The sequence below is a fragment of the Serinus canaria genome, chromosome 8 (genome assembly GCF_022539315.1).
Source record: "Serinus canaria isolate serCan28SL12 chromosome 8, serCan2020, whole genome shotgun sequence".
NCBI classification, from domain to species: Eukaryota; Metazoa; Chordata; class Aves; order Passeriformes; family Fringillidae; genus Serinus; species Serinus canaria.
In genome coordinates this window covers 5812260-5833030 of record NC_066322.1, presented here as the reverse complement: position 1 = coordinate 5833030, position 20771 = coordinate 5812260, and the positions used below count along the sequence as shown (strand labels likewise).

The 20771-nt window shown below is 39.0% G+C and overlaps 1 protein-coding gene across 4 annotated transcripts in view; it reads left to right on the top strand.

Annotated features, from left to right (window-relative positions):
* ZFYVE9 (zinc finger FYVE-type containing 9) overlaps window positions 1-20771 on the top strand; it is a 56868-nt gene that overhangs the window by 19510 nt on the left and 16587 nt on the right. For 2 of the 4 annotated variants that reach the window (XM_009088724.4, XM_030226633.2), the window contains exons 3-10: window positions 1701-1805; window positions 2582-4644; window positions 11172-11271; window positions 14790-14966; window positions 15294-15463; window positions 16207-16330; window positions 17468-17590; window positions 18755-18910. In XM_009088724.4, coding sequence (XP_009086972.2) covers window positions 1736-1805; window positions 2582-4644; window positions 11172-11271; window positions 14790-14966; window positions 15294-15463; window positions 16207-16330; window positions 17468-17590; window positions 18755-18910 — 2983 coding nt within the window. In that variant the 5' untranslated portion in view covers window positions 1701-1735. Of the gene's footprint in view, window positions 1-1405; window positions 1482-1700; window positions 1806-2581; window positions 4645-11171; window positions 11272-14789; window positions 14967-15293; window positions 15464-16206; window positions 16331-17467; window positions 17591-18754; window positions 18911-20771 lie in introns of all 4 variants that reach the window. The other 2 variants (XM_030226634.2, XM_050977184.1) reach the window with 2 other exon arrangements.

Genomic DNA, 20771 nt, shown 5'->3' with positions numbered 1-20771 from the left:
AGCTGGTGATCAAGGTGAGCAGCTTTTCCATTGCTTGTGTTATGATCTCTGCATCTGTGCACAGTAAATGATATGGCAAATCATCGGTTTTCCTTGCAGAAGGAGTTAATCTTAAATTCCAGAATAGAGGACAAGTCTAGGAGTATGTCAGATGACAAGTCTGGTTTATCTTGAAATTATTTTGCAAATGGTCGTTTTTCTGTTGATGCATGTTAGATTAATTTTCTTTAAAACTTGCTTTTGTGTGTATCTTCAACACATGCCTTAGTCTAATTATATTAAATGGCAATGTATTTATGTTGTATCATGATCACCTTTTAAAACAACCATGTATCAAATTTTAAGTTGACCTTGAAAACTTGAACTCTGCATTTGGTGATATTTTAATGCACAATCCTTTCCTATCAATAACTTAACTGCAGCTGTTGCCCATAATAAATGCAAAACTGTTGTACCGCAAATATTTATAATTGGTGAATTTGTAAATACAAAATGTTGTAGTAATGGAAATAAAGGTGGTTGATGTTTTTCTCAAATCCAGATACTGTGGGGATAATGGTAAAGTATTGTTTTAAATTGGAAACTTCCTCTAATGTGTTGTATCTCTGGTGGAAAAAAGCCGTTTTTTAATTGAGCTGTCAGGTCTAACACTGCTTCATGCTGCAAAACAAGGTTCTCACCCTCTCCTCCTCCATTGCCTTATTTCACAACAGTGAAAGCCAGCTCTGAAGAGAATAAAGCTGTTTTGGATGATGTTTAGAGAACAGATCAAGTCAAGGTCTCTGTGGTTTATAGGTTATGGCACACATTTCCCACCGAAAATGTCTCTGCTGGTAGTGAATGTTTGGAAAAAATGAATCAGGGTGTCTTGTTGCTACAAGACTTTGGTAGCAAGGCATCCATGTAACTGCTGTTAGGGCAAAATATTCCTTATTATGTGAAGATAGTTATGTAAGAATTCAGGGTTGGATTTTTTGCTTTGGTTTTGGTTTTTCCCCCCCCCTGCTTTCTCTCTTGTCGTCTTCTTTTCTAGCCTGAGAGCATTATCTCTTCATGAGACTGTTTACTTCTGTGCATTTTGCTGGATTTCCAGTGGCTGCCTTTCAGGGAAACAAGAATTATTAAAGTAGACATTTTAAGAGGTAGCACAATTCAAGTAACACCCATTAAGTCCCTTAACAACTTTTACAAGTATGAATCTTTGAAGCATCTCGAGAGGAATGAGGACTGACACAGAGTACTGCTAGCCTACGGTACATTAAAAAATCAGAAGCACAGGGAGTTTAGACTCCTTGTTCAAAGCACATGAAGTAATTGGTGGTAGCAGAGATCTGAAAGTCAGGTCTTCAGATTTTTTAGTTGGCCTTCTGGTTTCTCTAGGCTGTTTCTTTTTTTTTTTTTTTAGACTGGTGTCACAGCAGGTTTGCTCTTACCATTATGGTGATCCTGATAGCCAGACATATTAATGTGAGAGACTGAAGGTAATAAAATCCAGAGTAAGTCTGGGGAAGTTGTTAATCTGAATGAAGCAAGTTTAAGCACACAAATGATTTTTATTCCTGGAAAATACTTTTGATTTATGTCTGTGATGTATGTAAAATTTGATTTACAAATGACTTTTCCCCTTAAATCAGGACAATATGTAAGGGAACACTGCTGACTGAAGGTTAAGCATCTGATTGTAATTTGTTCTCTGGCAGGTTTAGACAAGGATCTGGTGGTTGTTCCCTGACAAATGGAGAACTATTTCCAAGCAGAGGCATATAACCTCGATAAGGTTTTAGATGAATTTGAGCAAAACGAAGGTGAGTCATTTTGAAGAGGATTGTAGATGCACATCAGATGTCTTCTACAGAGGACAATATAAAAGAGGGGGAGATCTGTGATACCCTTTGAGGGTTTGAGTTGCAAATTAATCTCAGAACTTACAAAACCATCTTTTAATTTTGCATGGTATGTCTTCACCATTTCTTAATAGCATTCTTCTCTGCTTCCATTCATCTTGTTTACCTTTGTAAAATTTCTTCCTCTTTTTATAGCAAATGTGTCATACACTTTTAAAGAAAGGTTTTGTGAAACCTAATCTCAGTAGCAATATTTAAATCATTTATTTTAAACAAATCAGGCAAAACTTATTTTAAGCTTCTTTTGCAGAAATGTTTTATTAGGTCACATAAATCATATAATGAAGGTTATCATGTTCAGAGCACTAAATTTTTTGCTTAGTCTAATTGGCAATTCTTTGCTGTCAAGGAAGTTGAAATGTTCATTTTATGGGGGTGAGAATCTTTCCAGGCACTTCTAGCTGTCTGAAATATATTAATCAATGCTTTAAAGCTGCTTGTGCAAATTCAACCTGATACTCATTGGGGTAGCTCTAAACTTCTTGAGTTCCAGTAACGTTATGGAATTACCCTACTAATGGTTGACCAAGGATGTTGGTTATGACAGGTGAGCTTCATTTTTGTGCCCATATTTGAACACTTCTGCATTTCTATTTGTGACAGTCTGATGCAGCAGGGTTAAGAGAACCTGTAGCTGTAATAAGGCAGTAAGTTTTGTTGTTTAAACCCTTTTTCAGATGCCGCTGTTTCACCTACTCTGCTGGGTGCAAAGTGGAATCAGATTCTAGATCCGCCTTCTCGTCGCCTGTCATTCAACTCGGCAGTGGCCAACGTGAATGAAGCTACAACTCCTAATGAATGTCAGCAGAGATTAAAGTCTTTCTCCTTGTCCCACTCAGTGACTGCACCAACAGGAGGAGGGGATCGCTGTGCTAATGGAAAGGATTTTAGCATAAGCCCAGAGACCCCAGTCATGTGGATTGATGATCAGGCAGCAGCAGATGATCAGTTGATTAAAAGAAATAGTAATCAGGATGATCAGTGTAACTCCATGGAAGCAGGAGAAAAGCAATGTGGAAATACAGCTTGCTTGCCAGAGGAGAAAAATGTGCTAGTGGTGGCAGTCATGCACGACTGTGACAGAAGAACACTACAAAGTGGTGATGTGGTGGATTGTACAAATTACAACAGTCAGTCCCTAATGGACTCTATTAGCTTTACACTGGATAATGAAAACCGACAGAGTGACCAGTTCAGTGTTACTGTAAATGGATCCACAGAAAAGGATATTGATACAGAAAAGCAGGTAAACAGGCTGTGCACTGAAGATGACTCTGTAAGTCATTTGATTAATGCTTCATCTGAAGGCCTGACTGCTGCATGCCCCTCCTCTCGATTAAAGGAGGATTTTAATATGAATAAGGATTTGCTGTTTTCAGAAGCTATAACTGCAGGGATCAATGCAGTGACTCTCTTGCAGAGACCAGTTGATGGTACTGCTAAAATGCAAGATAATTGTGCATCAGTTGAAAATTTCACTAGTAAAGCCATTTCTCAGAGAACAGATCTAGAAGCTAAAAACTCTTCTGGTTCCAGTAGTGGAAGCTTAATTGTAGAACAGGAAACAACCCAGCAGTTGCAGTCTAGGCTATCTGGGCTCACCGAGACCTGTCAACCTAACGTGGCTGGAAGTGGCAATTACAAGGAATGTGTTGCAGAGGATGTTGGTGCCACTGATGGCGAAGTCATTGAATGTGATAAAAATCTCGGCACAACGGAATTGCACAGCATGGCAGAATGTTACCCTGAATCTCAGGAGATGACTAATTGGGAGCTGACAAAGTTGAATGAGATGAATAATAAGCAAACTCTAGGAGAGAATGAAAGACTTTTGCAGACCAAACAGCCTGATGATGCATGTGGGAATAGCAAAGAAGATGAAGATGGGGTATTGGAGGCAGGCATAGACTTAAAAGGGTCTGGTACAGATGAGCTTGGAGGGTCCAGTCTCTCTGATGTGATGGCTACATCAGCAGCAAGCTCTCTGTCTAATGGTTGTGATTCCTATGGAATGCAGAACCCAATTGTTGCTCATGTTCCAAAGACTTTACCCTCCAAGGAAGACTCGGTAACAGAGGAAAAGGAGATTGAGGAGAGCAAGTCAGAATGTTACACTAATATTTATGAACAGAGAGGAAATGAGGCCACAGAAGGGAGTGGTCTTATTTTAAACAGCACTGGTGATCACATAAAGAAAAATTATTTGCATAATCTTTGTAGTCAGGTTTCATCCATGCAAGGGCAGACTTCACCAAAACCAGTGACTAACCTGCAATATAACAGTGTTCCTTTTGGTGGTGCAAGACCTAAGCAACCCACAAATCTGAAACTGCAGATTCCGAAGCCATTATCGGACCACTTACAAAACGATGTAATTCCCCCAAATTGTGGAGGTAATAGTAAAAACAAAAATGTCTTTGGTAAGACACAGTTAGGGGATACAGCAGACACGTTTCCTGGTGAAACATCTTCAAATGTCTCTGGTACTGGCTCTAATGGGGAACATTTGGACGAGTATGAATCTGGAGTCTCTAATAGTTCGTGCCTTGCAGTAGCCCCAGATAGTCCAGATAATGATCTCAGAGCTGGTCAGTTTGGAGCTCCAGCCAGAAAGCCTTTTACGACTTTGGGTGAGGTGGCTCCAGTGTGGGTTCCAGACTCTCAAGCACCAAACTGTATGAAATGTGAGGCCAGATTTACATTCACCAAAAGAAGGCACCATTGCAGAGCCTGTGGGAAGGTAAGTTCATATTTTGTGAATAAGCTCAAAGCACCCTTTTTTCCCTGGTACTGCACAACATCGCATTAGAGGGCTTGCTAAGCTATTGGATATAGTTACCTGTGACATCTCTTCCTAAAAAGCTGTGTCTGAGTGAAGCAAAAATGGGAATTTCTGAGCTCTGATCTATATAGGGTGTCAATAAAGAGTAACTCATTGTTATTAATCTAAATGAGCAGTTTTATTTCTTGATTGCAATGATCATCATCCTTGGGTTTATGTAAGAACTTTTATAAAATGACTAAGTGCAGGAAACTGCTTTACAGAAATTACTGCATCAATAATCCCAATAAAGTTACTGAAACAAACTTGTATACTGGGAGAGGGCTGTTGGATTGCTGGCATTCCTGCTGGTTTACATGGCTGATGAAATCAGATCTTCTTGGTCTTCTTTATTATTCTCATATTGCTTACATTATTTTAAATAGTATTAACATGTTTTTAAACATACATTTGCTCTTGGGAGGAAAAAAAAAAGTGATTAACTGTAACCTGGTATATGTCCACATAGTGAGAAATGTCATAATGAAGAGAACTAAAGCATAATTTCTGTATCACTTTTTGTTGTGTAAGAAATACTTTATTGTTGAGAATGTTTTAACATGTTATGTATGTGCCATCTAGGTGAACTCAAATTCTTATGTGACTATTTTATTGTAAATTAATAACCTGTAAAGTATTCCAAATATCTTTTACTGAAATAGATATCAGTGACATAAGTAGGAATTCAGGGAAAAAATAATGATGACTCAAAAACAGTAAACTAACACTCTTGTTAATTAGTTATTAATAAATACTGTAGAAAGAAATACTAAAATCAACAAGAAGTAGAATAAAAAAAAAAAACTTCAATTCATTTAGGCCTCATTCAAAGGTTTCTGAAGTTGATTGAAAGACCTGGCTGGTATGGGTGATAATTTTTGCTACCAGAAGAGTGCAGGGAAGGCAGAATGATGTGGATAAAGAATTTAAAAGAAGCAAATATATCAGGAAAGCTCAAATCCTTATGCCAGCTGGTTCTGGAAACAGCCCAGCAGAGCCCCTAGGCTTGCTCCTGTTCCCTTTAGGAGCACTCAGCTTCTCACTGGAGAAATGCTGAGCAGTCTTTCCCAGGACACTTTGAAAAGCTGAGCGGACATTCCTTGTGCACTGCTCCAGGACTTGCAGCTGGTGCAGCCCATCCTGCAGCAGCTTGGTTGCAGTGGAAGTCCTGATGTGGAGCCAGTAACCACAGGTGACCAATGAGCATCACATAAAGCACATGCCTGCCTTCAGTGTACTTTTGGTTTCCATCAGGGGCCTCATTCTTCTCCTAGCAGTTAAGGAGAATCTGTAAGGCATGGAAGTGAAAGGATTGTCCATGATTTTAGCTTTGATGTGTTAACTGATACTGTTATATACGTGGGGTTTTTTTTCTAGTTGGACAAATATTACTTCAGATTTCATGTGCAGTAAAATTTTTACTTATTTTTGTGCTTTAAATGAGTTTATTGCTTGGAATTAATGGCTTCTCTGTAGTGACTGAAGCCCTGAGTAGCACAAATGAATGCAAAAAATTGGAGCATCTGTAAATGGATAAAACATGTGATGATAGAAAAAGGCCAAAAATTTCTATATTTTTTTTTCTTTTTGCATCCTTCTGACAAACCTTGAGAAGAACCACCAGTGCCAGTGGGGTTTTTTTAAATTATATGTGAGAAATAGATAAAATTAAAAATACCTCTACTCAGTAGACAAACTGACTCAGTAGACTTAGAATGGATTTGTTTTTACAAGCTTTTGTCAGCAAATGTTTATCTGGGCCAAGTTTGTACAAGTGTAGCCAAAAGATGTGGCAGAAAGGACTCATTAATAAATGCTAAGGATCAGTGTAAGTCAAATACTTAGCACATACTGCAAATTGCTTTACAGCCCTTAATTCCTGTAATGATTCTGGGCAGAGAGAGACCAAAGCTTTGACAGACAAGTTCAGATGAATGTAGCTGCAGTGGCTTGAGAAATTCCAGTTCTCAGCTGTCTGCTCCTCCTTCCTGTTTTTTTTTCCCAGAGCAGTTCAGAACTTCACCAGTAAAAACATTCCTCAGAGAACAGATCTAGAAGCTAAAACCTCTTCTGGTTCCAGTAGTGGAAGCTTAATCATAGAAACAACCCACACTATGTGTGGTGTAGGTAACTCCTGAACCACAGGGATGCTTCCACTGTTAAATGTCTGAATCTCACTAAAAGAACTGGGGAGACTACATCTTCAGCCCTTGCAGTTATTTGTTTCTAGGGGAAGTCATGGGGTTAAATATTTTGAACACAAGCTTTAGCACAACAGTTTCTGTTTAAGCTTTATTAGCATCGTGACAAATCATTTTAGTAGGGGTGAATGTATCTGTTTCATTTGGGAATAAACACTGCATTTAAAAATAATTGAGTGGCAACTAGGAAGTCTGGGTTGTTAATTTCAGGGTAATAATTGCAAAGTGAATGGATGATAAGAACCATTTGGATTGATAGAAAGTAATACACTTACAGTAAATTTTGAGTTAAAATAAAGAACCTGATGAATGTGTGGACACATTCATAAATTATGTTACGTATTTATGTACCTTCTATTGTCAGATTAAATCATCATCCTTAATAGGAAAACCAGAAGCTTTATATGCAATCTTTTATTGACAATCAAAATGATATTTTTCTACTAAAATACTAAAAAAATCAGCAATTCCACTAGCAACTAATTCTTTAACAACTCCTAGTGAACCTTAAAACTCTAGTAACATAAAACTTGCTTTGACACTGCTCTGTTGTTTTTTTATAGCATGATGTGCTGAGATAATGACTTGGTGATTGTTAATAACAAGTCTGACTTGTCAGTTGTGCTGGATTGCGTTCTCTGCATTACTGCTCAAGGCTGATGCAGCCTGAGAGAGGAGGTGGGGATGTTCTGTCATTGCTTCTATTTTCTCTTTTAATATTTAAATCATTGCATTTGGGAGCTTTTATGAATGTGTTGTTTGAAAAAGGGTCCTAAATTAGATATTAATTTGTGTTGGGCCTTCATTCATGGTTGACAACATTGATTTTTCCATGTTCAATACTGAATGAACTTTTGACTGGAAGTTTTGCCCAGAGAGCTGAAATGATGTCAAATGTCTCTAAAATATGCTTTGATGTTGTTTTAAATATTCCCTAGAATACATGTAAATTGGGTTAGGATGTATGTGCAGAAATCACATTTTTCAAATATATTTACTTTGGTTTTTGAAAGGTTTTCACCCTTTCATATGTGAAAGGGTGGGTTTTATTTTTGCATTAAAATTCCAGTCTGTGCTTAATTATATTTTGATTTTGAAATGTTTTAGTTGTCATAGTTAGAAAACATTAAAACTGGTTCTAATGACACAGGGCTGAGCTTTCTGCATGTTTTTTAACTCTCATGTTTAGTTCAGAACCTGTCTTTGCTTATTTTGAACTCTTGCCACTAAAAGTAGTTGTAATTTGGTGTGATCTTTAACTTGGTTGAAATTTAATTAGGCTTAAACACATTTATATATAACAATCCTGTGTAGCTTCTTGTCTGTATTACAGAAATAATGCTGCTGGAGTGATGGAATATTTTTTTAAATTTAGAAAGCATTATAGATCATAATAATGCATCATGTATTGCAGAGATACTATCCACCCGTAATTAAATTTTGAAATTCTCTCTTGATATCTGAACTCATTTGTTAGGCAGCTGCTGCTGTTCCTAGTTCTCCTGAGTGTGACATTACCTTGTGGATGTTCATCAGTACCTTCATATCACTGGAAAAATAACCCTGAGGAGCTACTGGATTTTTTAAAATAAAGACAATATAATTATTTAAAATGAGTAAGAAATCATTAAGGGCATGTCTTCTACAGAATTTTGAGAAGACAGTTGCTACTGTAGGATCATGTCTGCATGCAGGTGTGTTTTGGTGCACAAGCCATGCTCATGTTTGATGGTTTTGCTTGTCTGGAGGAAGCCTCAGGACTGTTTCCTGCCCAGGACTGAGGAGTTTTTTAGAGCTGGTTCAGGGGAGAAGGACCAGCACTGCAGCTGCATCTCCACGGCACTTTGTACTCCCTGGGCTTTGCCGCAGCCCCTTTAGCAGCCAGGGTGCACAGAATGCAGTTCCTGAGTTCTCCCTACTGTTGTTACACTGTGGTGGTTGTATTCATGTCAAAATGGGCTTTTTTGTAGAAATGGAGCAAAATTTTGCCGCTGTACTGATGTCGTTCAGCTTTCTGAAATGTCTTGGTTTGTATGTTTGACACTTAAAATATTTTGGTAATCACTGTTCCTCCTCAACCGAGGAGTAGCTTGCTCGATATGAAGAGATTAAACAGCTGGAGTTGCTGTCAGAATTTTGGTTGAAAAAAACCTCTTGAGATAGTCAAGTCCAGTCTTGACTGATGACTGATCACCACCTTGTCAACCAGACCATGGCACTGAGTGCCACATCCAGTCTTTCCTTAAATACCTCCAGGGATGGTGACCCCTCTCTGGGCACCTCTCTGGGCAGCCCATTCCAATATTTAATCCCCCCCTTCTGTGAAGAAATTCCTCCTGATGTCCAAAAATTCCTTCTAATGTTCAATTCCATGTAGATGAATTGTGCTGCTGCAAAGAGTTAATTAAGTTTGAATTAATCTGTGCCATAGGAGTTTCTTTTATATATATGGAATACTTGTTCATTGAATTGCTATTCAGTTCTAGGAAGTACTCATGCTTTTTCTAAGACTGAAGTTAATTCCCAGATTGTTAATTCTGTGAGGGATTGTAATGTGATAGATACTGTTTTAGGTTGATAAGGAAGTGAGTTTTTTCGGGAAGTTGTAGTCAAACCAATCAGTGGTCAGATTTAAATATTGGCACCTGATGTGGCCATTGAAGACATGGACTGCCTCTGAGAACACGGGGCATAAAAAGCAGAGAACTCCCAGGGAAACTCTCTTGGTTCTGGTCTGTAAAAGAAGTCAGACCTTCTTCTGCCATGTGGCCTGAGGTGAGGTAGGGCGGAGCCCCTGCATGTGGATGGAGGGGTGGAGGAACACTGAGAGGTATTGGGCAGCCCCCCCCTACCCTGGGACAGAGGGACACGGCCTGTGCCTGTGCCACCTTGAAATTTGATATCATGTGCCAACAGCACAGCCAGCTGAGAAAGAGAAGGGGAGGGTGCGGATAGAGAAGGTGCCCGGCCACCATGGGAGTTCTGGGCAGGCAGAGCCCGAGATTTTAACCCTTTTCTTAGACAATGAAAACTTTGCAGAACATTAAACCCTCCTAGAAAAGAGACAAACATTAAATAGAAGAGAATGGGCAAGTGTGGTGAAAGTCTGAGCAAGTGAAAGATGTCAGAAGAAATTGAGAAGAATCCTAGGTGGGAGGAGATGATGGAGTGGCCTTTGACTGGACTCTTCTTGTATAGCCATAGACAGAACCAATTTTTCCTGTAACACAGAAACTGCATTTAGGGGGAGGCAATGGCTCAGAGCCAAGAGAGTGCAGTGATGTTATGTGAAGGAGCAGCGTGAACAGAGATAGATGAGGAAGGTGTGGTAGTGTCCTATGTCTTCAGTGAAAAAAAAGATCTCTGTTCTCCAGACCCCCCGGCCCCAGAGGGTGAATTTAAGGGGGACTGGTGACAGGAAAGGGAAAAACTGTTGCTTTTTTGGAACTGAGCAAAGCATCCTTAAAAGGAGAACCATAGAAACAATTCTGGTCCATGTGCAGTGGTGAGAGCACTGGGCATGGAAGGAAGATGTCACAATGGCAGATGTTCTCCGGGCGGTGCCACGTGTGACATGGAAACACTCGAGGTTTCCACTGGGTTTCCTGGGAAAGCCTGTGGTACAAGAGGGACTCCTCTCTCCTTAATGAACTGGAAGTTGATTATCTGAAGGGTAGTGATGAGCTGAGAGTTGATCATCTGAGGGATGGTAACTAGATTGAGAATCTAAGGTTTTATTCCGTACTGTAGTAGAAATTGAAGGGAGGAAGAGGAATGTTTTGGAAGATTTTCATTCTGAGTTCTGTGTGTGCTCCTTTTGACATATTGTAAGTTAATAAAGTTTTTTTTCCTTTATTCCTAAGCTGAAGCCTGCTTTGCTCTATTTCTAGTCACATCTCACAGCAACCACTAAAAAAAATATATTTTCATAAAGGCACTGACATTGTGCCAGCATCAAACCATGACTGTTTATTACCCCCATTGTCATTTATGCCAAACAAATTTTAACAACACCACAGTGCAGTATCAGGACAAAATGCGTTTATATGTTTCACAAAATAATCACCAGGATTAGTAGTACAGGCACCATGGGTAGGTATTGGTCACTGTGGCTTTAATGGGAAAATACTGATTTTTTACCTCTGTATTTTGCATTTCAGGAGCTTTGCAGCCACTCCCTTGTGCAGATCCATCAGTTTGTCCCATGTTTGTGCCCACCCCTGAGCAGTTTCCCCTGTGTTCCAGGTGTTTTGTGCCGCGTGCTGTAGCCTGAAGTGCAAGCTGCTCTACATGGACCGAAAGGAAGCCAGAGTGTGTGTGATCTGCCACTCAGTGCTGATGAATGGTGAGTGGGCAGGGAACCTGAGATGTGGCACCTCACTGGCTTTGAGTGTAGCTGCAGTGAGGGCATTTAAAAAGAAAAATATCAAAAGACTTCATTTGTATGGGTAAGTATTCTAAAACAGTAAAGGTGCTTGAGAGGCTGGCGTGGAATCCCTGTGAAGAGTAGAAAAAGTGGTAAGGTTGCAGTGAGTTTGAAAGCTTTCATTTGGGAGTGCTCTACCAGGATTGCAAAACCTGTGACTTTGGGGTTGATTCAGAGGTGTACTCTATATCCTTTGTTGCCTGAGTAGATTACCTGCTACACATTTAGATGGAATGCCAAAGAGTAGAGTAATGCAGTTGTGCCTGTTCTAGATCGTGGACTATAGGAGACTGGGAAATTAGTATTTATCCACAAATTAATTCAGTTCCTCTTCTTAACTCCTTGATGCTAGAGTAGAAGGTCTTGTTTAAATAGTCCCCAGATGTGGACAGCTGAGCTTAGATGGTTACAGTCCCACATTCCTGGAGAGTGTCAAACCCATGGTGGTGCTGTGGCTAAAATTCTGGTGAGAACATGGGACACAGGAGAGAGGTCACAAGTAGTTGTGAAGTTTACATGTAGAACTGATAAGGAAGTTCTATCTGCTTGGTGTAAGGAAAAACTCTGGTTTTGGCCAGCAGGCTGTGGAGTGTATTTTGTGTGCTGTTCTTTATTGTGTTAACACTTTAGAGCTGTGCTTTAAATATGGGGAAACATAGAGCACTCCCTTAAGGCCTGTGAAAATCTCCAGAACTTCCCACACTAGCAGTTACCTCTGGGTGATGATCTGTCCAGCTGAGTTATGCCCATGACACTGGGACAGCTGCTGCTGAAAGACTCAATGTTCAGGTCTTCTGTCTTGAATTGAGAAGGCAGAGAAATTGGATTAGGTTGAGAGAGGACCCATGTAGGTACATAACTCATGAGATAACCTGTCTCATAGTGAGAAATTCCAGGCATTTTGGCTTATTAGTGGGAAAGTGAATGAGTGTCTTGGTCCTTTGTAGATATAAATACATATCTGGATCACTGAAACTTGATGTCAGAAGTGAATTCAGTGGTAGAGGATGGTCTGACAGGTGCATTCTAACATTCTAAAAGGTAGAATGAGAAGTCATGGAAATTCAGGAATATAATGGAATATCCATTGCTGCAATTGTTTAGCTAAATTTTGGAGACTTTTAGCAAAGATTCTAACCAAGAACTAGTTTGGAAAATTGTGGTTTGTGTCAGCATCACGTAAAGTAATTTTGGCATTATCTTTACATATTACTGCATAGTGGATTATTTGGGCTGTTTTCAGAAAGATTTCTTTGTTGTTTGAACATCTAAACTAAACTTAAGGTCATAGCTTTATTTTTTTCTCCAAAGAAGTTGAGTATTGGTTCAGGTTTGGTTGAAAGCAACTGAGTGCTTAGTCTTGAGATGAGAGTATAAAAGTAGACAGTATCTGCTATTAAACAAGAATATAATTTTCTCAGAAAAAAATTCAGATGAAATGCTTCAAAAATATTAAACATTAATTGCTATGCAGTGGTAGATTTTAATTATTAATAATCCTTTACTCTAGGCCAAATGTGTAAGGTGGCAGGAAATTGTAGGTTATAGTATCTAAAAATTAAAAACTAGTCCCAGTAAATGATGCTGAAGGGGTTCTAAATTGTTACGTTTTGAGATGGAGGAATGAACACATTTCAATGTGCACAAGAACAAGGAATTACAAATACTCTTAGCAAAAGACAGCTGGCTCTGTCGTGGTGACTAGGATTAATTTTCATTTGGGGAAAGGAAGAATCTATAAATATTTTGTTGAAACCAAAGTGTTGTTTCAAAAAGACGTAATAAAACTGATCATATTATAATGATTTAATTTGGAAGCCTCTCTGTCCTGTTGCCAGGGCAGATGCCCAGACATGGCAGCAGTGACACCAGTGCCTGGTTCCATCCAGGCCACTGCTGTGCTTGCCTTGTCTCCCTCTGTTCCTGTCCCTGCTGCAGTGCTTCATGGTGATGCTGTGGGTTAGTTCACCTGTAGCCTGATTGCATCCCACCCCTCGTGGTCCTTCCAGTTTCTTTGTCAATGCAGCTTTTGGGGCTTTTGTCCCTGTCAGTGCAGCAGGTTAAGCATTAATCTTTGCACAGTCCTGGAAGCAGGGGTAGGAACTGTAAAAGCAGTTATTATTTCACTTGATTGCTCAGAACCTGGTTTGTGTTTGACTGGGGTGTGAGAGGAGGGTTGTGTGTTTTCTGGCATGTTTCCATGGCCAGGCTGTGTGTTTCATCAGTTTCCAGTGCTAGTTTTAGTGTATTTTCAGTTGGTAGATGTTCTGACTTGGCACTTTGCTCCATTTAAAGAAGGCTTTAAGAATGCTATTTTACTTTGCTAATAAAGGAGCCCTGGACAGATAACTTTGTGCATTTTTAATACTTTCTTCTTTCAGGACTTTTACTATAACTGCTATAGAATTACTGTTTAAAAAGTGCTTTGGTTCAAGTAGTTTTCTCAGCTGCAGTGCCAATACATTTTTCATTGACAAGCATTTCACTGTTGGTTTTGCAGGTTGATGGGGGAAGCAGGAGGGTTTATGTTCTGTTGAGTTCTGTTTGAGGATTTTTTTTATCTTGTTATTTCCACCTTGGTTTTCTAAGAATTTGCAGATGAAGGAACCCAACATGCTCTGGGAGCTTAGGTGCCATGATATTTATGCCTGACTCAAAAAAATGCATTTATTTGTAACACACTAATATGGTTGTGGGTGCAAACACACATATGAATTTTCTGGCATCTTGCTACAAGCCTCCCTTAGAGGTGAAAAAGAAGTGGCACTGTGGAGATAGTCTGGTTTACACCCTGGAGGAGATTTTCCTATGATAGATGTTGTTGACAAATAAGATTTATGTGTTATTTTTTGGCCAGTTGAATTAAGGCTCAAGTCATGCCTTCCAAATTAATAGCATAAGTGTTTTTTTTAGAGTTAAGAATAAAAGTTGTTGATCTGTACACAACTGTCCTGGACACAAAGAAGTACAGGGTGCTTTTTTATCATAAATGAAAGCTAAAGCTGCTCATGTATTTTGTGGATTATGAAAGATTTATAGTATCTATTTCTCCATGCATTGTGATACAGAGATAGATATATATATATATATATGCATATATGTATATATTTATGTACACATTGACTGTTTTCAATTAAGTATTTGAAGAAGAAACAAAATGAAACATGAAGAGCTAAGTATCGCTCAAGTCAAAGTATATTTTTTCCCTTTTCAGAAAATACTTCTTTTTGGACTGCTATTTTTATTGCATGGGACTAGTGCAGTTTTTCCTTGTGCTTTTCTTGCTTAATTGCAGTCTCCTGGGCTGTTACATGGAGGGAATGGTCTTTGGGAGGTGGCAGGGTCCATACTGACAGCAGCTGAGAACTTAACGCAGTGTTTTGGACTGTGAGATACCTTCCTCTGTGTTCATGGCTCTTGTTCTTTGTTTGCTTTAGCTCAAGCCTGGGAGAACATGATGAGTGCCTCAAGCCAGAGCCCTAACCCTAACAATCCTGCTGAATACTGTTCTACTATCCCTCCTTTGCAGCAGGCTCAGGCCTCTGGCGCCCTGAGCTCCCCGCCTCCCACTGTCATGGTACCTGTGGGAGTTCTGAAGCATCCTGGAGCAGAAGGTAAGAACACTTCCTTTTTCTTTCAGTTGACTTGTAGTAAGAATTTGGAAAGAATACCTGCTCTTCACCCCTTCCAAATAATGGCTAATGCCAGTGAGCTATTCCTGACCTCAGCAGGGACATCAGCTTTTTCAGGACATGTAAACTGTTCTCAGTGGTTGTGTTTGTACATGATGCTGCCATAGGGAATGCACTAGATGATGTCTTAAGTTCCTTCCAATCCACATTTTTATATTTATTTTTTTCCATTTTGCTGTTTTATACTCAGATTTTCCTAGGCAGTGTTGCTGTGAGATGTTAAATGCTGGTTTTTAATGTTCTCTCCAGTGGCTCAGCCTAGAGAACAAAGGCGTGTTTGGTTTGCTGATGGGATTTTACCCAATGGAGAAGTTGCCGATGCAGCAAAGCTGACAGTGGCTGGGACAACTTCCACGGGAACCTTAGCAGTGTCTCATGATCCACCAAAGCCCATGGCCAACAACACTTCATCAGCAGAAGTAAGGGAGTATTTGGCATTCGAAATCCTGTGTTTGCCTTGGTTGAGAGTGGTCTGTGAGTTGCTGTGGTGACTGCAGTAAGACTCATGCAGGAAATCTGCTCAGGCTTGTTTTAATATGTTGCATAGCAAGTGATGTCCTTATTTGAATGTTTGCAGAGTGCTGAAACAACCATATCTTTTTAGATGAAATGAAGAGCTTTGGGGCAAAGCACTAGGAATGTTTGTTGGCTGTGTGTCTTCCAGCTATTTGGCTGTGCAGCTGGTGTGTGAAGGATGTTTGTGTAACACATGCTTTAAAAAAGGTGAGTCATGGTCAGTAAGGGGTTCGAAACAATAAGATTATCATAGTGTGGATCAGAATATTCTGTCACAAAATTATGTATGCAGGAAAGTGCAGATAAAGTTAACAATGTTAAGTCCACCATACCTCATGTAAGCATGTAAGTGGAATTGAGGCTCTGCAAAAAGTTCAAATGGGCACAGATGCATTAAGATTTTGTGAAGAAATGGGTATGTATGATGTTAGAGAAGGCTCTGAGCAGATTTTCTAGCAATAGTTCACATACAGGAGTCATCACATGATCATCTGTTGTTACAGAGCCAAATTACTTGGTGCTTCTATTTCTCCAGCAGACACAGATTCCTTCACCTACATCTATAATAATTTAGCTGGCCAGCTCTTACTTTTTTATTATTATTACTGTTTTAATGTTGTCCTTCCTTGTTGTTTGCTTCTTGTAGACTGATAATGCCTCTGTATTCTCGGGAAATATAACTCAGGTTGGCAGTCCTGTTGGCAGTGCAATGAATCTGATTCCTGAAGATGGTCTTCCTCCAATTCTCATCTCCACTGGAGTAAAAGGAGGTGAGGGTATAATTTGGCAGCCAGCTTTTATGCTTACCAGATGCAATAACCTAGTGGCTGTTGTGTTTATTTTAAAAATAAGATTCTGGCAGTGTGCTGAGTATTGGAAGGAATTCTCAGTAAGCACTCGTGGGTAAATGTTGGGCCACTCCTTTGCACACTTGGTCTCTATTTGCATCCAGGAAAAGCCCCACCTTGCAATGAAATTCCTGTAACAAGTAAAACACGAAGCAAAAAATTAACTGCAGTCCAGAAACATGTGCTAATTTCTTTACTAATCGGACTGTGGGGAATGTTTCAAACAGAGATAGGTTTTAATTAGTCTTTTGAATATTCATGCTTCCCTTCTCTGAAATTCTGTTGGAACATGGGCTCTGTCTGAGGCATTCCCAAGCCCTTCATTCAACAGCACTATTGCACATCGTGGCCCACAGTGCAGCTTTTAGTCATTGTGATATCCCTTTATAAAGGATCCAAATTGAGGAGGCTTCAGAAAATTAAAAACTAATTTTGAAAAGATTAGAAAATGTGTATTTGTTTATGTGAAATTGCTTTCCACAGTCTGGTTCATGACATCCTTTAATACATCCCTGGAATGAACTTGTTTTCTCTTCTTTGGTTGTTTTATTCCTATTAGATATTTTGCTGGCACAGTGCATTTCTTATGTTAAGTTGGAAATAACCTTTTATTTCAGGATAGTGTCAAAACCAAAATGTGAGCAGCATTTAATTTCAGATCTGTTCCATCCTGTGTTTGCTGTTTACAGTAGTTCGGGACTGATGCCCTTCAGCCTTGCTGTGATTTAAGTAACAATTCTTAACTTAGTCATTTGGGATTTCAGTTGACATTGTGACACATTTTTCAATTTGATTTCAATTTTCTCCTCTAGTTGATACTGAAAAATAGTTATATTTCTGAAACAATATGCACCTTTCTAAAGGATGTACAGAGGCTATCTCATGAATTCTGTTGAAGTTGAAAATACCAGTCTAGTAAACAATCACTTAAACCAGCAATACTTAAATAAGTTTTTGTATAAAAGGTCAAAACAGTAAAATAATTGGAATTGGGGTTATCTGATTATAATGTACAGTCTGTACCAGTAATTTATGGATTTCATTGTGTTTCTTTCATAGACTATGCTGTGGAAGAGAGACCTTCTCAGATCTCTGTCATGCAGCAGCTGGAGGATGGTGGCCCTGACCCTCTAGTGTTTGTTTTAAATGCTAATTTGCTGTCCATGGTAAAAATAGTAAATTGTAAGTGTTTATTATAAAATAAATCTTAGTCTAGAAGGGAAATGTTATCTAGATTATTAGTAGGAACAGCAGCATTTGTATTTGGTAGTACAGTCTCAGAAAAAGCATACAGGTTGAAAACTTTGTATTGAGCCATATTAAGTCAAATGTCAAAAGGCCCTTTTCTGGTGATTTAGGTATCAATACAGATAATTTTAGGTAGAAAATAGAAACTGGACTGATGGAGCCTCCAGTCTCAGGTTTGGAGATCAATGTCCCTTGTAGAGCTTAGTAGGGCAGGGTATTTTATCACCCATTTTCCTTTGGTTGCTTCACTTATTCCCCTGTCATCCCATTCTGGAAAAAGCAGATGGGATCCCATGACAGTGCAGAGGTTCCATTCCCCTGTGCACCTCTTCTGTCCATTTCTGTCCTGTGCCTGTGTGCACCTGTGCTGAGGGAGGAGTGGAGAGGTACATGGATGGCTTCTCATGCCAGTTCCTCAGCTGATCTCTGCTGGATAGAAACATAATGGAGAAATTGGGAAGGACAGTTCTGTATTAATAAATCGTTTATAAACCTTTCAGCATCTCTTGGATTGCAGTACAATCTTTTACATATGTATAAAAAGGTAATATATTATAGACACAGGTTTTATTTCAACAACTTAATGTTCTCAAGAAATGAAGCTCAGAGCACATGTCATTACTAACATCACTGTGAAGCGTAACAACACAGTGAGGTCTCATGGAGACACCTGACATCCAGCTCTCCATATTAAGGAAGATATCACTGCTGAAAACTGTTTTAGTTGTCAGGATCATGGTACACACAGCCAACAGCCTGGCCTATTCTCAGGCTCCTTCAGTCACATTTAAATCCTATCCTTTCATTTGAATATAGAAACTGCTGAAAGTCTGCTCTGTGGTGTTAATCCCAAGATCTGACTGGGAGCTGTAATACTCTGGCTCTTCCTTAGCTGTAAACTGGGAATTACTGAGCTGCTCTTGTTTTGGATGTGCTTGCCCTCACGGTAACAGATGTAGGACGTAATTTGTCTGTGTGACAGATAACACAACAATATGTGCTGTAAAACTGCTCCTTGCAAGAGCTGTCTTCCTGCAGTGAAATGTAGGCATCCTTTTTGCAGTTCTGCTCTGCTGATGCATGTTTCCATCCGTGCAGATGTGAACAGGAAGTGCTGGTGTTTCACCACCAAAGGCATGCACGCGGTGGGGCAGTCGGAGATCGTCATTCTCCTGCAGTGTTTGCCTGATGAGAAATGTTTGCCTAAGGATATCTTTAACCATTTTGTGCAACTTTACCGGGATGCCTTAGCAGGTAGGAATGCTCTCTGTTAAAAATGTTAAAAATCATACAGGCTCAGATACATTTTTGTCACAGTAAATGGTTCTTTTTGAAAAAAGCGAAAATATAAAAAGAGAATAAGGATCAAAGCTGATAGGGGGATAAGTTGTTGGTTGCCAGTATCCAGTGTTCTGATCATCTCACCAGATATAATGCTGCTAACCTGGGGACCTGCTCCATAGATCTTCCAGCCAGAAAGAAAACGTTGAGAATTCTTGTGGATAGTATGTTCAGTATCTCCTGACGAGGTAGTTCAGAAGTTTGATTCTCATACTGCCTATGTCTGTTACTACACGATGGAGATCCTATTTATATTTTAAAATAGTGTATATATATATATATATATATATATATATATATGTGTGTGTGTGTGTGTGCCCAGAATGAACTGTAGAGCATTTCAGAAATTATCCCATAATTTTAAATTTTTGTATCTTGATTTCAAGACTTTTATATAAATCAGTGCACATTTACATTGACAAAGTAAATAGGCTTCCACTTCTAGGTATTATTGTTGGACCTTAGAATTCAAAAATCCTTGCATAAGGAAATATGCAAGTATTTGGTTCCGCTCATCAGAAGATAAAGCTTGTTTTCCAGAGGTGAAATTGGATCACATTAAGGTTATATGCTGAAAATACATTTACAGGAGGTTCTGCTTATCATTCTTAATGCCTTTGGAGTAATTGAATCCAGTACTTTTATAAAATAATGAAAGATATTTGTTTCCTAAAATATCTTTGTACAATAAAGGTCAGCTTGTCCAGAGAGGTTGCCAGGTTCAGAATGTATTATCTCATGTCATAATGGATCTTGTGTGCATGACAAACAACTACTGTTCTAAACCTCAATTCATTTTCTTTGTCTTATAATGATGTTATTCAGAGGGAGATAGATGTGAAAAATGGCAAGCATGTGTATATAAATGTGTATATATGTATATTGCAGATATAAATCCAGCTTGGTGTGTATATTGCTATGAAGTTCTGTATAATTACACTTCAGAAATACATAATTTATAGCTCCTACATAATGTATTTGGAATTCTTTTTTAGTACAGTAGTGGTAGTAATTTGATATCCTACAATTCCACTGGTGCAAAGAGCTGCTGACTATTGTACAATTGTTAATCAGAAACCAAATGTTGCTGTTGAAGAATTCCACTGTGTGTTTTCTTTTGGTAGGATCTGCTGTGTGTTGTGTTTCAGTCATGCAGGATGAGTAGACAGACACCTTCAGTTACTGCATAATGCCTGCAGGTTTTGTAGATAGTGCACCTTGATGAATTCCCAAAGCACTTGGGAATGCTCTTTCAGTATCCATCTTTTTTTTCTTTCCAAGGCACGCGTTGAGAGGCAGAAGGATCTGTTAGCATATTTGTAACTTGGCTGCTTTAAGCATTATTCAGGCAGAGAGGAGGTGATGCTGTAGGGGTTTCAGTTTGGTGTCTGTAATCCCTTGGAAGTGGTTAGCAGTTCTTCTGCTCTTGTAGGTGGAGCCGTGCTTTCCAAGCTGTTCATTTCAGAGGTACTGCACCTCTCCTGGCAATGAGATGATTTAGACATTTAGAACAAACAAGAATTCCCAGTAGAATTCAGAGACTTTTTAACAGCCTGCCTCTCCATTTCATTTTTCATTATATAATACATTGGCTTAAATATATTCTGTATCAGGAAACTGAAGTAAATTCTGTGGAGGTTTTTTATTTATTTCCTTTAGTATAAGTTTTCTTAAAAACAGTAATAAAATAGATGTACTGTAATAAATGTACTGTAAAAAGTACTTTTTATTGGAATGGAAACAAGAATTACTTTTTATGTTGTTGATATTGCTT